The sequence below is a fragment of the Arachis hypogaea genome, chromosome 19 (genome assembly GCF_003086295.3).
Source record: "Arachis hypogaea cultivar Tifrunner chromosome 19, arahy.Tifrunner.gnm2.J5K5, whole genome shotgun sequence".
NCBI classification, from domain to species: Eukaryota; Viridiplantae; Streptophyta; class Magnoliopsida; order Fabales; family Fabaceae; genus Arachis; species Arachis hypogaea.
The window spans coordinates 150637173-150654760 of NC_092054.1; the positions used below are offsets into that span (position 1 = coordinate 150637173).

Genomic DNA, 17588 nt, shown 5'->3' on the forward strand with positions numbered 1-17588 from the left:
TCGGGATAGGGCGGCCAATCTCCCGTTGAGTTGCTGTACCTCTTTGACACAGGTTGGGCTCTTCATGTTGAGTATAGCTTGACATTTGTCTGGATTTGCCTCGATTCCCCTTTGTGTGAGCATGAATCCCAAGAATTTGCCTGCTTCAACGGCGAAGGTACATTTTGCGGGGTTGAGTCGCATGTCATGTTTCCTTATAGTGTTGAATACTTGGGACAGGTTGGACAATAATGTATTTTCGCTTTGTGTTTTTATCAACATGTCGTCCACATAAACTTCCATGATTTTTCCGATGTGAGCAGAGAAGACTTTATTCATTAACCTTTGATAAGTAGCTCCCGCATTTTTGAGACCGAAAGGCATCACGATGTAGCAGTAGTTCGCCTTTGGTGTCAAGAATGATGTTTTTTCTTGATCTGGTGGATACATGGGGATTTGGTTATATCCTGAATAGGCGTCCATAAATGATAGGTATCTATATCCGGAGGAAGCATCTACCAGGGCGTCAATACTTGGGAGTGGATATGGATCTTTTGGGCAGGCTTTGTTGAGATCGGTGTAATCGGTACACATGCGCCACTTTCCATTTGATTTTTTCACCAGAACAACGTTGGCTAGCCATAGTGGGTACTTGACTTCTCTTATGAATCCTGCCTCCAGTAGCGTTTGCACTTGTTCTTCCACAGCTCGGGATCGCTCTGGTCCGAGTTTTCTTCGCTTCTGCTGTACCGGCCGAGATCTTGGATAGACCGCCAACTTGTGGCACATTAACTTAGGGTTTATGCCTGGCATGTCTGCGGCTTTCCATGCGAAGAGGTCGGCATTATCTCGCAGAAATTGTATCAGTGAGTTTTTTGAATCTCCTCTTAGGACCGTGCCGATATTAGTCGTTTTATCCGGGGTATCTCCAATCTGAACCTTCTCTATCTCGCCTTCTGGGTGCGGACGAAGTTCCTCCCGACGCTGAGCTCCGCCAAGCTCAATTGTATGAAACTCTTCTCCCCTTCCTTTGAGGTTTAAGCTCTCGTTATAGCAACGACGTGCCATCCTTTGATCTGCTTTTACAGTGGCTATCCCCTCTGTAGTTGGGAATTTCATGCATAGATGTGGGGTTGAGACTATTGCGCCGAGTTGATTGAGTGTTGTCCGACCTATGAGAGCATTGTAGGCTGAACTTACGTCGACTACTATGTAGTCTATTTTGAGGGTCCTAGATTGGTTTCCTTTTCCAAAAGTAGTGTGTAGCGATACGTATCCCAACGGTTGTATCGGGGTGTCTCCTAGTCCAAACAGATTATTCGGGTATGCTCTAAGTTCCCTTTCGTCTAAACCGAGTTTGTCGAAAGCTGTTTTGAATAAGATGTCGGCAGAACTCCCTTGGTCCACTAGTGTGCGGTGTAGATTGGCGTTTGCTAATATAATTGTGATGACCATGGGATCGTCGTGTCCCGGAATGATGCCGGATGCATCCTCTTTAGTAAATGTTATCGCCGGGATGTCGGGTGCTTCCTCCTTTCCCTCAACGTGGTATACTTCTTTGAGATATCTCTTTCGGGATGATTTGGAGATCCCACCTCCTGCGAACCCGCCATGTATCATGTGGACGTGTCTTTCGGGTGTTCGAGGTGACCGTTCAGTTCGTCCATTATCTTCGTCTCTCCGTCTTTTTCTTTGGTCATCATCCCGGGTGGCCAGAAATCGATCTAATTTGCCTTCTCTTACCAATTTTTCTATGATGTTTTTCAAGTCGAAGCATTCGTTGGTAGAGTGCCCTTGAATTCGGTGGTATTCACAATATTCCTTCCGATTTCCTCCTCCCCTTTTGCCTTTGAGTGGTCGTGCTGGGGGAATTTTCTCTGTATGGCAGACTTCTTTGTATATGTCGACCAAGGATGCTTTGAGAGGAGTATAGTTGTGGTACTTTTTGATCTTCTCACCTTGTCGATCTTCTTTCTTTTTGGAGTCCTTGTCTTTGTCTCGGTAGGAGGCCCCATATTTTGAGGTTTCTCCCAACCGAGCGTTCTCTTCCATGTTGATGTATTTTTCTGCTCGCTCTTGTACTTCGTCTAAGGAGGTAGGATACTTTTTTGATATGGATTGGCTGAAAGGCCCTTCTCGTAAGCCATTGATAAGCCCCATGATGGCAGCCTCTGTTGGTAAACTTTGTATGTCCATGCACGTTTTGTTGAATCTTTCCATGTAGTTGCGGAGGCTCTCCCGATCTCCTTGCTTGATCCCTAGTAAACTGGGTGCGTGCTTGGCCTTATCTTTCTGGATGGAGAATCTGGCCAGGTCGTCAAAGTTTGTGATGGACTTCGGAGGTAGGTTGTCGAACCATCTGATCGCCGTTTTTGTGAGAGTTGTTGGAAAGGCTTTGCAGCGAATGGCGTCTGAGGCATCGGTAAGGTACATCCTGCTCCTAAAATTGCTAAGATGGTGGTTGGGATCTGTGGTGCCATCGTACAAAACCATATCCGGAAGCTTGAAGTCTTTTGGAATTTTGGTCTTCATAATTTCCCTGGTGAATGGGTCCTGTTCTTTGCGTGAAGTTTCCTCAGGAGTGGTCCGAGGAGCTTTCATTTTGAGGTCGGCCTCTAATTGCTGTAGTTTTTCTTCTAGTTCTCGTCGTCGCCGTACCTCTCTTTGCAGATCTTTTCCGATCTCCCGTTGTTGCTGGGTTTCTTTCTCAAGTTGTTTTAAACGTTCTTGGAGTGCTTCCATGGCTCCCGGATTTGGTGAGTTTTTGTCCCCGTTGGATCCTGGGGTATCCTTTAGCATAGTGTCCGCGTTTTTGTGCGGTGTTCTGTTTTCCAGATCTGAATCGTGGTCGTTGTCATGGTCGTCCGCCATGGTTTTGGGATGACTTCCAGGTCCCCGGCAACGGCGCCAATGTTCCGGGAGTTACCTGAAACTGTAGATCGATCTCGGATGAGATCTTCTGTGCTGGTCGGAGCTGACGTGTCCTGCTGGCTGGTGGCGGCCGGAGCTGTTGTGGCCGACTTGTTGGACTTGCTGCACTACTGATCCTTGGTCACCGGAGGGTGGGGGGTACCTGCAAGAGACTCCGATGCTTAAGTTAGCATGGGTATTAAGCAGGTTTATGTAGAATCAGAGTATGAGTTATACCTGGGTGCTCCAGTGTATTTATAATGGTGAGAAGTGACCTTCTTAGATAAGATAAGTTAGTTATCTTATCCTATCTTATCTTATCTTTGGATGGAGTCAGCTTATCTTCAAGGGAACCGCCTTTCTCTCTATAGGCTTGGACTGCCTTTGGATTTGGGTCGTGTTCCTCTATTTGGGCCCTTTATTGGGCTTTCCTGCCGAGTTCTTCGTAAAGAGGTCGGTCCGTTTGACCTGAACAGGTCGGTCACTTTGCTACTGAACATCCCGGTTCGGACAGCTCGACCTAGGGTATGAACAGAAGGATTCATCAAAAAGGGTGAAGACTCTCCGACCTTGTATAGCTCGGAAAGACACCCACAGTTGCTTGTTGTTTTACCCACTAAAGGGCTTAGTCATGTGGAAGAGGAAAAAGAAAATCTTCAAGGACGTTGGAAAGTCTAAAGCATGGCTAATGAAGTGGTAGATTTTCAGAAAACCCCAAGAGTTGGGGTGAAGCTGGGTAGGAGCAACTCGGCAGTGGCGCAGGACAGTCATCTCGAAATCAGAAAAAGGAAGAAAAACACCCAAACGGGTAATCATGCTCTCATACATATAGAAAAAATGAGGGGCCGCCTCAGTAGTCCTCGCAAAGCAAACCCGGTCTTCAGGACCCGGGACAACCAACTCATACTTCGGCTCATCCTCATCGAAAGTACAAATTCTATGATGGGTACGGAGATTGGTAATAAACTCAGTGTCTACCCAGGGTTCCTCTCCCAGAATGGTAGCATCCACCCATTGAGCGAGGGTTTCTATGGAAGTCATTCTTTCTTAAAAGGGTATGACGGAACCTACAAAGGAAAAAGAAAAGATCAAGAACAGGGTCTCTAAGGGGTACGGATTCAAACAGAAGCCTACAAGTCAACCTCTCTCTCTAAAAAATAAAAGCATGCAAACAGAAAGCACTTCATAAAAGAGAAGAGGAGAAAAAAACTGACCTTTGCCTGGAAAAAGGATAGAGAAAGATGAATGCCTTCAAACGAGAATTTCCCACTCACGGATAAGTTGAAAATTCGCAGAAACGAAATAACGAAAGAGAGGGAAAGTATTTATAAACACGTTAGGGGCAAAAGCGTAAAAGCAGAAGCAGTCATTAATGGGCGCACCGTTACCAAGGTAATTAATCCCTACGTGTAGATACACGAACCTCTAACGGACGCGACGTTTGATTAGATGCGACTGTGAAAATTCAAAAGTCACGGAAAGTCACGTCGGTTTTAAACGATCACGTCGATTCCTTCACAAGTCGGCTATGACCCCGAGTAGAATACTCGAACCCAAGTCTTGAAAGAAATTGGGCTCGAGTAGGGGCACTGTTCATACCCTGGCCCAACACTAAGGTTCAGGTCCAAACGAAAGACCCAATCCAAAGGATTGAGCCTCACCCCACACCGACCTTCCCCTAAAGAAGTCGGTTCGAGCCACGTCTTGCTATAAAAGAAGTCGGAGACGAGAGTTAGCTGGCAGATAAACACTCATTCCAATAGGTAACTGCCCCTAAAATCTCTCAACCCACTTCTAGGAGCCATATCCCAACTCCCCTAAGATAAAGGGACGGTTATCCACCTTAAAAGGTGGAACTACTTCAACGGTGGTTATTGGTTCACCACTATAAGTACACTGACACCCCTCAGGTATCTCTAAGTCCCAATACTCTCTAGACCTGCTCACACCCTTGCTGACTTAGGCATCAGAGTGTCTTTGCAGGTACCACCCCCCATTCGTTCATACTCACAAGTCGGACGGAGGCCCCCAAGGCGCAAACCCGCTCGAAGGCTTCCTTCCTCAGACGATTGGGCTAACCCAGCGAGTCCAGTCCAATAATCTCCGGTTATCCAACGTAACACATATATTTTGTTTACACTATAAATAAAATAAATAAAATAATATAAACAAAATATTAAAAAAGTCTATTAATGTTTGAAATAATAATAATAAGTATAAATTTAATTAAAATAATAAATATTTTTTATTTTTTATTATAAAATTGTTAAAATATAAAACTTAAATGAGTTATGTAAATCGATTTTACTTTTTAAAATAATTCAAAATAAACTATAAATACTTTTTTTTTAGTTATTCAATAGTCTATTCACGGCAACATCATGAATAAAAAAAAATAAATTATTATTTATTAAAATTGTATTAATTTAATAAATTAAAAATTATTCAACAAAATTATTTATTATATCATTTCAATAATTTTATCAAATTTAATTTTAATGAATATAAAATTAATTTATATATTTTATGAATTAAAATATCAATGCTTAAATCTTTTATATTAAAATTTATAATGATTAATCAAATTATTTAAGTTCAATTATTTTTTATGATAAAAAAATAAAACGAGGACTCATATTATATTTATACAAATAACAGCGCTAAAAAAATTATACAAGATCAATAGTTTAGAACCAAGTATTAATTCCTCGTTCGTAGAGCCACATTTTTTTCTGTCGTATTTAGGATGTAAACAAGAAACATATTAATTTTTTTAAGTCAATTTTATTTAAAGTGTAAATGAGATACTTATATATCTATTTAATTTTTATGATAGACTATTGGATAACTAAAAAGACAGTATTTATAGTTTATTTTGAATTATTTTAAAAAATAAAATCAATTTACATAACTCATCTAAGTTTTATGTTTTAACAATTTTATAATAAAAAATATCAAATATTTATTATTTTAATTAATTTTATACTTATTATTATTATTATTTCAGACACTAATAGACTTTTTTAATATTTTGTTTAGATTATTTTATTTATTTTATTCCATTTATATTAAAAACAAGATATATATATATATATATATATATATATATATATATATATATATATATATCTTGTTTTTAATATAAATGAAATAAATAATATTACATTAATTAATAAATATTTTTATAATAATATATTTTGATAAATAAAATATTTAATTTATTTATTAAAAAATTTTTCAAAATTTTTATTATTATAATAAATTATTATAATAAAATTTTTATTATATTACTTTAATTTAATCTTTTTTTTTCATTTAAAAAATATAGCCTCCAATAATCTTTAACAATTGACACATAAGTACAGCATGTTATATTAATTTTTTGGGTAAACACCGTAGAATTTTTTCTGAATTAAATATGGTGATCGCTATGGTGCCTACAAATGTTTGCCTAACTTTCTAAAAGGGTTAAAAATTAATATTTAATTTTAAAAATATAAAAATAAATAATTATTAAATATTCAAAAATTACTATAATAAATAAAATAGACAAAAGATAGACACCATACTATATACTATATGCACCATAGAATTCACCGATAAATATATATCATTCTTTGTACTTTATGACTGGAAATTTTAAGGAAGTGGTGGCAGATAGAGTATCGGTTTCTGAAAATAAGTGCCTGCATTCCTAGGACATTTGCTTTTGTTCAAAAGTAAAGGATTTGATTAATTGTAATGACTGCATGATTTAGGAATCCAATATTATACATTTTTATGCATTGCTTAGTGTTTTCTCCAGAGCATGAGAAACCTTGGAGAACATGAATTGGTGGTGCCTGCTGCATCTTACACATTAGACTATGAAAAACCTCTACGACCACCCTAACACCCGGACCCAATATCAGGACCAGTCACACAATAGATAACGGGAATAAGAGTTGAACAAAAGAACTGACAAAAACAAACATTCGGTGAGCAATAAACATGGTCTTTGATTTAATGAATAGTCGATCCATATAAGAAACTTGGAAGACCTAAATGGCACGGCGAAACCAAGCTTTCATGGTAAACATGGCGGTCTCCGGGACCTATGTAGTAAATCCATTGTGTTAGCTTGAAAGAATTTGCCCTAAGCATAACTAATTTGAAGGAGGATATAGAATCAGGAGATCTCGGACAAAAGGAAACAGCCAGATCTGGACAAAACCGTGCGCAACTAATCGTATATACCTTATCCTCACTAGATATGGTGACCAACTTAGTCCAAGACTCTTGAACCCCATACTTCTTCATCACCCACAAAACCAGACGACTCTTGTTTTCATTGAAACAAACAGAAAGGCTGTCCCTCCAGACACCCAACACAGGAAAAAAATGGTCGTCACTATCATTCCTGTTAGGGAGGGACATTTGGCAAAAATTTTCGTTGGCCAAGTCAAAGGAAATGATTTTCCATTTGGAAAGGTTGCCTTGCGGCCGAGCTGCCCAATTGAGAGTGCCATTCACAAACTTCCCTGTCCATTCCCAGGGTTGCTCAAATGGAAGATCTTGATTGATGGTTGTGCAAGAATTCGAACCGAAGGTGTGAACTTTGTGGCCGTGTTCCCAATAACAATCAAGAAACTTGTACTTATCATGCACATGATCATAGCCAAAACCATGCACGCAACCCTCTTGCACAATTTTCAACCAATCGGATACCGATCCGGTACAAGGGTTCCACAATCTGATGGATTTACAGCGGCGAGTCGCACGGCACCTGAACTTGCCCTTGAGCAAGCCGATGCAGAGTAAGCCATTGCAGGAACCAAAGATTTCCAGTTCATCATCAGTCTGGAAGCAGGTATCTTCGGTAAAAGCGGATGCGGATGGGTTCTTGAAGAAAGATTGTACGGAGTAAAATCGAATTTTGTCCCTTCGACTTATGTCACTTCCCAAGCACGCCAGTCGCGGGCGGATCCTGGTTGGATCTGAGGTTGAGCGGTGAAGCTGTTTTTTGGCGAATTTGGAGCTGGAAATTAGTGCATTCCATGACTTGCACACAATCTTGAATTTCACAAGGGAACTCGCCGGAACCCTCACCAGGATCTCCTCAATCAGGTCGCCCAGAAGGATTGTGCTTTCGAGCAGGTTCCCGCTCATACTCACAAATCCCTTGGCGTGGCTTTGGTATGGTAATCCAATTTGTTACCACCTTATTTTGTTTTCAAGTTGCTTTTATTCTTAAGCCTTTTAAAGGGGTCAAGGGTTCACCCTTCTCGTAGTAGATGAGGCACTTTTTTTTTTAATATATATCGAATTATTAATATTCTATTTAATATTAATATATTAGTATTAATATATTTAGTTATATAAGTATATATAACAACGTATAATAATATAATATAAATTTAACAAAAATTATAACATACAAATAAATACATATGCAATAAATAAATAGATGATTATATATAAATCAGTAATTAAATTATAACGGTTAAAATTATTTATATTCAGTATTAATTATTTACAATAAAATAATAATATTAAAATGTATCAAGAAATCATTCTTAGGTTTATAAGAGTTATAGCTAATGAGATACAATTCAAATAGCATAGTCTTTCTATATTCACCTAAGAGGTTGCGGGTTCGAATTTTTTTATTTTGGTTAAAAAAAAAGTTTATAAGAGTTATAAGAAATTATATTGTTATATTATCTATTATTAAATTTGAATTCTAAAAAAAATAATTTTATAGTTAATATTATCAATAAATAGTTAAATACTATAAATAGGTCATGTTATACATATATTACAACTGCTATAAATTTAGTATCACTTTATTTTGTTTTCAAGTTGCTTTTAATAGCTCAAATGACATAATCTCCTCATACTCAATTAAGAGGTTGCGGGTTCGACTCTCCTATCTTTAGTAAAAAAAAAAAAAGTTGCTTTTACTCTTAGGCTTTTTAAAGGGGTCAAGGGCTCACCCTTCTCTCGGTGGAAAAGGCACTTAAAAAAAAAACAAAACAATTCTAAAACAATTAGAAGAGTTTTTTTTTTTAATATATATATATGTTGTTCATACCCTGACCCAATGTTAAGGCCCAGGATCCAAGTAAAAAGGCCCAATCCAAAGGAGTTGAGCCTCACACTACACAAACCAGATGCCACGAAGTCGGCTATCTTCACGACTTGCTCTAAAGAAGTCGGTACGAGGATCAGCTGGCAGATAAACCCTCCCTCAAGAGGATAACTGCCCCTAGAATCTCTCTAACCACTTCCATGAGCCATATCTCAACCACCCTAAGATAAAGGGACGGTTATTCCCCTTAAAAAGTGGCACTACTTCAACGGTGGTTATTGGTTCACCACTATAAATACACTGACACCTCTCAGGTATCTCTAAGTCCCAATACTCTCTAGACCTGCTCACACCCTTGCTGACTTAGGCATCGGAGTGTCTTTGCAGGTACCACCCCCATTCGTTCATACTCACAAGTCGGACGGAAGCCCCCAAGGCGCAGACCCGCTCGAAGGCTTCCTTCCTCAGACGATTGGGCCAATCCAGCGAGTCCAGCCCAACAATCTCCGGTTACCCATCGTAACATTGGTGCCGTTGCCGGAGACCCAAGAGATCAACTAGTGATGGCGGACAGATCCCCTGAGGAGGGTCATGTGGAGACAGATTCCGAACAAAAGAATCTGGACAACGGAAATAATGACGTAGACCTAACCCTCCACCAGGGAACCAACGATCAACATAGAGAGGGTACCTCCGGATTCAAAACTCCGAAGGTAAATTCCTCAGAAGGGCGCGATTCGGAGAAAGACGGACAGTCCCACGCAACCGAACTTATGGGATTAGTCCATGTCCACCAAAGTCGCTTGGAACAACTAGAACAAGAGCGGGAGCGACAAAGGGAGATAGAAAAGCACCTGAGAGAGGAGATGGATCGACGAAAAGAGTTAGAGAAAAAACTCTTAAAGTTAGAATCCTCCCTCAAAGGTCGAAACTCCCGTGACGATAGAGAAGAGTCACCCCCAGGAGGGGAGGATCCTTTTAGTGAGGACATAATGAGGGCAAAAGTTCCAAGAAACTTTAAAAGCTCCGATATGGACCTCTATGACGGAACCACAGATCAAAAGTATCATTTAAGCAACTTTAAAAGTCGGATGTATTTGGCTGATGCTTCTGACGCGACGCGCTGCAAAGCTTTTCCGACCACTTTATCGAAAGCAGCGATGAAGTGGTTCGACAGCCTCCCCCCGAGGTCAGTCACCAGCTTTGAAGACCTCTCAAGAAAGTTCTTGATGAGGTTCTTTATCCAGAAAGACAAAGTAAAACATGCGCCAAGCCTCCTGGGGATAAAGCAGGAGGTCGGAGAATCCTTACGAACCTATATGGAAAGGTTCAATAAAGCATGTTTAGAAATCCAAGACCTGCCCACCGAGGCAGTCATAATGGGGTTAGTCAATGGGCTTAGAGAAGGTCCCTTCTCACAGTCCATATCAAAAAGACACCCCACCTCTTTAAGTGATGTACAAGAAAGAGCGGAAAAGTACATCAACATGGAGGAAAATGCTAGACTAAGAGATTCGAGCTGGCAACCTGGGCATCTCCCCTCAACAAAAGAGAGGGAGAGGGAACCCAAGAAGAAGGAAGAACTCGGTCTTGATAGACCAAGAAAATATCACTCTTATACTCCTCTAAAGGTTTCCATAGTGGACGTATACAGAGAGATTTGCAATACTGAAAGACTGCCTCCTCCCAGACCTATTAAAAATAAAAAAGGGGGTAGTCGCAGTGACTACTGTGAGTACCATAAAATATATGGTCACTCGACAAATGACTGTTACGACCTTAAAAATGTGATAGAAAATCTGGCTAGAGAAGGTCGGCTCGACGGATATCTCATAGAAAGGTCGGACGGTCATGGGAAGAGAAAACGAGACGATATGGATAGAAGAGACCCACCACCGCAGACCCCGGAGAGACATATCCATATGATCTCAGGAGGATTCACGGGAGGGGGACTCACCAAGTCCTCTCGCAAAAGACATCTCAAGCGAGTCTACCAGGTCGGAGGAGAGTCAGCCGACCTTCCCACCATTTCATTCACAAGAGAAGATGGGCAAGGAATAATCCCTGGGCATGATGACCCAGTGATAATTACTATGATCCTAGCCAATACCCATCTCCATAGAACCCTAGTAGACCAAGGAAGCTCAATGGACATCCTTTTCAAGCCCGCTTTTGACAAACTAGGGTTGGATGAGAAAGAATTAAGAGCCGACCCCGACACCTTGTACGGACTAGGCGACACGCCAATAAAACCACTGGGATTTTTTCCCCTCCACACCACTTTTGGAAAAGGGGAAAAATCCAAGACTCTGAGTGTAGACTTCATAGTCATCGACGTAGGGTCAGCGTATAATGCTTTAATCGGCAGAGCTACCCTTAATCGACTCGGAGCGGTGGTATCCACTCCCCACCTTTGCATGAAATTTCCAACCTCAGCGAGAATAGCGACGGTGAGGGGAGATCAGAAATTGGCAAGGAAATGCTACAATGAAAGCCTGAATCTAAGAGGAAAGAGCAGAGAAGTCCACACCATAGAGCTTGGCGGTGCAAGGGCCCGAGAAGAGCTACGACCACAGCCGGGAAGAAAAACTGAGGAAATACAGGTCAGCGAAGAGGAAGGAAAAAACACCAACATAGGAGCCAACTTGGGGGAAGCCCTAAAGCAAGGGTTGATTAAGCTCCTAAGAGACAATTCCGACCTCTTTGCCTGGAAAGCCTCCGACATGCCCGGGATAGACCCCGAGCTTATGTCCCACAAGCTCTCGGTATACCCAGGGTCCCGACCTGTACAACAGAGAAGACGCAAGCTCGGCCCAGAACGAGCCCTAGTAATAGAAGAACAAGTACAAGCACTCCTAGAAGCCGGCTTCATCAGAGAAGTCAAATACCCAACATGGCTAGCTAATGTAGTGCTAGTCAAAAAATAAAATGGCAAATGGAGAATGTGTGTCGACTATACCGATTTAAATAAGGCATGTCCCAAAGACCCTTATCCACTACCAAGTATCGATACCCTAGTAGACTCCAGCTCGGGATATCAATACTTATCGTTTATGGATGCCTACTCGGGATATAACCAAATCTCGATGTACGAGCCAGATCAGGAGAAGACATCTTTCATCACACCCAGAGCCAACTTCTGCTATGTGGTCATGCCATTTGGATTGAAAAATGCAGGGGCCACATATCAGAGGCTGATGAATAAGGTGTTCGCTCCCCACCTTGGAAGCTTAATGGAGGTCTACGTCGACGACATGCTAGTTAAAACCAAGGAAGAAGTCGACCTCTTGTCAGACCTCTCGCAAGTATTTGACACCATAAGGTCACACGGGATGAGGCTAAATCCCGCAAAGTGTACCTTCGCGGTGGAAGCGGGAAAATTTTTAGGATTCATGCTGACACAAAGGGGGATCGAAGCAAATCCCGATAAGTGTAGAGCTATCCTGGAAATGAAAAGCCCGACTTGCTTAAGAGAGGTCCAGCAGCTAAACGGCCGACTTGCAGCCCTCTCCAGATTCTTGGCGGGATCAGCACTAAAATCCCTTCCACTGTTCTCCTTATTGAGAAAGGGATGTCAGTTCAAGTGGACTCCTGAATGCGAAGAGGTGTTCTAGGAATTCAAAAGATTCTTGAGTCAACCTCCGATTTTGACCCGACCTATAGCTGGGGAAGACCTCGTCCTATACTTATCTGTAGCAGACAAGGCTGTCGTGTCAGCCCTGATAAGAGAAGATGAGGTCGGTTAGTACCCAGTGTATTTCATCAGCAAAGTTCTACAAGGCCCCGAACTAAGGTACCACAAACTAGAGAAGTTTGCCTACTCCTTAGTAGTAGCCTCACGAAGGCTACGGCCTTACTTCCAAGCTCACACAATAAGAGTCCGCACGAACCAACCCATGAAGCAAATCCTCCAAAAGACGAATGTTGCAGGGAGAACGGTTCAATGGGCAATAGAGCTCTCCGAGTTCGACTTGAGGTATGAAACTCGGACGGCAATTAAAGCCCAATGCCTCACCGACTTTATAGCAGAATACGCAGGAGATCAAGAGGAAAAGCCAACTACATGGGAACTCTACGTAGATGGATCCTCAAATAAAACAGGAAGCGGTGCAGGCATAATATTGGCGGATGAAAGAGGAACCCAAATAGAGGTTTCCCTCAAGTTCGAATTCCCAGCCTCAAATAATCAGGCAGAGTATGAGGCCATGATTGCTGGATTGAAGCTGGCAGAAGAAGTCGGTGCTACGAAAGTGATGGTATATAGCGACTCCCAAGTGGTGACCTCCCAGATAAGTGGAGAGTATCAGGCAAAAGACCCAAATATGAAGAGGTACTTGGAAAAAACTCTGGAGCATCTCGGGATCTTTGCGGAAACCGAGATCAAACATATAACTCGGGATCTAAATAGCAGAGCAAACGCCCTATCCAAGTTAGCAAGTACCAAGCCAGGAGGGAATAACAGAAGCCTGATCCAGGAAACTCTCCAGGAACCTTCCGTGGAAAAAACAGTAGAAAAGCAAGTGGTCCTTGAGGTAACCGGATTAAACCTCGGATGGATGAACCCCTTGGTCGAATATATAAAATTCGACATCCTCCCCAAGGAGAAAAAAGAGGCTAAGAAAATCCGGAGGGAAGCACAACACTACACCCTGGTGAAAAATATTCTCTATAGAAGAGGAATATCAACACCATTGTTAAAGTGCGTACCGACCTCAAGAACCATGGAGGTATTAGAGGAGGTTCACAGTGGGATCTGCGGAAATCATCTCGGAGCAAAGTCACTAGCCAGGAAAGTAATCCGAGCTGAATTCTATTGGCCGACCTTGCAGAAAGATGCCTCAAATTTTGTGAAAAAATGTCAACCATGCCAAATGCATGCAAACTTCCACGTGGCTCCCCCCGAGGAGCTAATCAGTATAACTTCTCCATGGCCCTTTGCAAAATGGGGAATGGACTTGTTAGGCCCTTTTCCCCAGGCCCCGGGACAAGTCAAATACCTGATCGTGGGAATCGACTACTTCATAAAGTGGATAGAAGCAGAACCACTAGCCTCCATCACAGCCCAGAAAAGTCGGAAGTTCTTCTACAGGAATATCATCACAAGATATGGGATACCATATTCCATCACTACAGACAATGGAACCCAGTTCACTGACTCTACCTTCAGAAGCCTGATGGCCAGTATGAAGATTAAACACCAGTTCACCTCGGTGGAGCACCCACAAGCAAATGGACAAGCCGAGGCAGCCAACAAAGTCATACTGTCAGGATTAAAGAAAAGGCTACAAGATGCAAAAGGAGCCTGGGCCGAGGAGCTCCCACAAGTGTTATGGGCTTACAGGACAACGCCCCAATCCGCCACTGGAGAAACGCCCTTCCGACTAGTCTATGGCGTAGAAGCCATGATACCAATAGAAATCAGTGAATAAAGTCCAAGGGTGATTCTCCATGATGAGATCGGAAGCATACAAGGGCATAAAGAGGAGCTCGATTTGCTCCCTGAAGTCCGAGAAGAAGCCAGGATAAGAGAAGCAGCGCTGAAGCAAAGGATGACTACAAGGTACAATAAAAAAGTCATCCGAAGGAGCTTTGCCTCAAACGATTTGATCTTGATTAGAAATGACATTGGGGTCAATAAATCGGGGGAAGGAAAGCTTGCCGCCAATTGGAAAGGACCCTACAAAGTTGGCGAGGTCTTAGGAAAAGGTTATTATAAAGTGACCGACCTGAATGGCACCGAGTTACCAAGGTCGTGGCATGCTTGTAATATGAAAAGGTACTACAGTTAAAAGTGAACTCTACTCCCTGATGTACTCTTTTCCCAACTTCACGATTTTTTCCCGAAAGTTAAAGGGTTTTTCTGGAGAAGGGTTTTTAACGAGGCATCATAGTAGAGACTAAGGGAGAATAGGCTGTCAAAAGCCCTTAGTAGCAGTAAGGTACCTCCCCAATAAATAAAGATCTTTTACAATATCTCTTATAAATTCCTTCTCGTTTATTTTTTTCCTACGAAACGCGCCGACTTAAGCTCGACAAAACGTGAAAATCCCATGAACCGACCTAGATGGTCGTCAGGATAAAACGACGAGGTACAAGTCGGTGTAAAGAGGTTATAAAAGTCGATCGTGAGAAACTCGGGGATAGGCCGACTTATAAGTCGAAATACAAAACCGAGTAGAAAAGAAAACGCGTCGCAAAAATAACCTAAGTCATAGAAGCTCAATAAAACAAAGTTGAGTGTAAGGAATAATAAAAAAGAGATCGAAAAACCTAGGAAAAAGCTTAAAAGCTGTCCTTAAAGCGAAGAGGAACTCAAAAGGACAGACAGCCAGGAAAAAGGTTTCCAAAACTAAAAAGATCAAAAAGAGGGTTTTTCAAAAAAAAAAAAAAACAGAAAAGCATGCACACGCAGAAGGTAACTAAAACCCTTATCCAAAAAGGGTATTTCTTTAAAAACTAAAACCCTTATCCAAAAAATGGTATTTATAAATACTTTTTGTTTACGGCCTTAAAAGGCCAGAGCAAATTGTTCAGTCACCACCACCACCAACAAACAAATATAAAAGAGTTTAAAAAAGGGGGACCCACAGGCCGGGCCCCATATAGCCAATAAAGTTATTTTTTCAGAGGAGTAGACGGATCACCACCAGAACCAGGAAGAATAATCGGAGCAGCGTCAGGACCAGGGAGAGAGGCATCCATAGGAGACGGAGAGGAAGTCGGAGGAACCTTGGAAGAGCTCGGAGCATCCTTTGAGCGAGGAGGGGACTCAATAATCCTCTGCCCTTGAGTCTTCAAGTCGGACTCAGAAACAACTTCGGGGGCAGGAGGAGTCACTATAGCACCATCAATAACGACCTTGTCAGGATCTAAAGGAGAGAGATCCAAGCCAGGAGCAATGACTCCGACTTGCTCCTTAAAAATCCTCCAGGCCTCTTCAGATCCCTCGGCAATAGAGTCCTCCAACTCGGTGTAGGCAGTCCGAGCATTCAGCAGATCTTTTTTCACAACCACAAGGTCCTCAAAAAGGCTTGAGTAGCTTTCCTACGCCTTCAGCCTTAAACCGACCTCCATGTTGCACTGGGCCTGCAACTTGCTCTTCCTCTCCTAGAGATCCTTCCTCTCCTCCTCTAGTTTGGCGACCTCCTCCTTCAACTTCTTCTCATGTTCTTGATATAAAAGAAGTCTCTCCTCCAACTCTTTGGCCCTCGAGGATGAACCAAGAGAGCTAAGAGGAGTCTTCTCAAAAATATCAAGAAACTTGGTGCACACCGCCGCCGCCCTGATACTCTCCTGAGCCAGAATAGTAAGGTGGTTCCAGATAGAAACATCATCCAAGCCTATACAGGCATGGGGATAGATGTACTTCCGGATAAATTCAGGGGCGTCCACTTTGGCTTCGCCCTCGAAAGAAGAACTAAGCTCTAAAGCCTTGCGCTTCTTCCTTTCAGGCTCAGGGGAGGATCGGGGGGGAGGGGACGGCTGAGAAGGAGCAGAAGAAGAGATAACAATAGGTTCAGAAGGAGTTCCCAAATTTCGAGGAGGAGGAGGGGGAGGGATAGCTACCCTGGCACCACCAGTCCTGGCCTGGGACCTTGCCCTAGCCTCCTGGACCCTCTGGTAAGACTCATTCGAATTCCTCCTCGCCATCTCTGTAAAAACAAGTAGTAGCCAAGAGGTCAGACAAGTCAGAAAAAGATAGTCAGACAAATTGGAAATCCAAGAAAACAAATAAAGGCTACCTAATTGTGTTTGGACAAAGGTCGGAGACCCTTGGAGAAATTTTTTAGTATCCAGATAAGGGGGCCTCCCCCATACTTCTCGGAGGAACCCCACAATGGCTGCCTCTACCTCATCCAGGTCGTCCAGACCATATTTCTCACAGGGGGAGGCCTCCAACCAATACAGAGGAAAGCGAGGGGCAGAATTCGAATCCAGGAAAAAGGGGTGGTGACCCTCCACAGCTTGCACTTTGAAAAAATAATTTTTGAAGTCATGAAAAGATTCATCAAAAAGGGTGAAGACCCTCCGACCTTGTATAGCCCGGAAGGACACCCATTATTGTTTATTATTTTGCCCACTGAAGGGCTTAGTCATATAGAAGAGAAAAAAGAAAATCCTCAAGGAAGTCGGAAAGTCTAAAGCATGGCTGACAAATTGATAAATTTTCAGAAAACCCCAGGAATTGGGATGAAGCTGGGTAGGTGCAACATGGCAGTGGCGTAAAACATCCATCTCAAAGTCAGAAAAAGGAAGGAAAACGCCCAGACGGGTAAGCATGCTCTCATACATAAAAAAGAAATGAGGGGCTGCCTCCGAAGCCCTCCCAAAGCAGACCCGGTCTTCTGGACCCGGGGCAAGTAGTTCATACTTCGGCTCATCCTCATCAAAGGTGCAGAGCCGGTGGCGAGTGCGAAGATCAGTAAGAAAATCAGTGTCAACCAAAGGTTCCTCCCCCAGGACCGTAACATCGACCCACTGAGCAAGACTTTCAACAGAAGACATTTTCTTTCTTTTAAAAAGGGTTTTGGTAAAACCTACAAAGGAAAAAGAAAAGAAAATCAAAAAACATGGTCTCTAAGGGGAAGTACGGAATCAAACAGAAACCTACGAATCAACTTATCCATCC

The 17588-nt window shown here is 42.3% G+C and overlaps 1 protein-coding gene across 1 annotated transcript; it reads right to left on the minus strand.

Annotated features, from left to right (window-relative positions):
* Nucleotides 1-6616: 6616 nt before the first annotated feature.
* On the minus strand, nucleotides 6617-8106 carry LOC112777072 (F-box/kelch-repeat protein At3g23880). The gene has a single exon (XM_025821351.2). It carries the CDS (start codon nucleotides 8035-8037, stop codon nucleotides 6892-6894), a length of 1146 nt encoding a protein of 381 aa, XP_025677136.1. The 5' UTR covers nucleotides 8038-8106; the 3' UTR covers nucleotides 6617-6891.
* Nucleotides 8107-17588: the final 9482 nt, after the last annotated feature.

Bases quoted from the DNA above. Each gene is read 5' to 3' on its own strand.
- LOC112777072 (XM_025821351.2), bottom strand. From the start codon at position 8,037: ATGAGCGGGAACCTGCTCGAAAGCACAATCCTTCTGGGCGACCTGATT.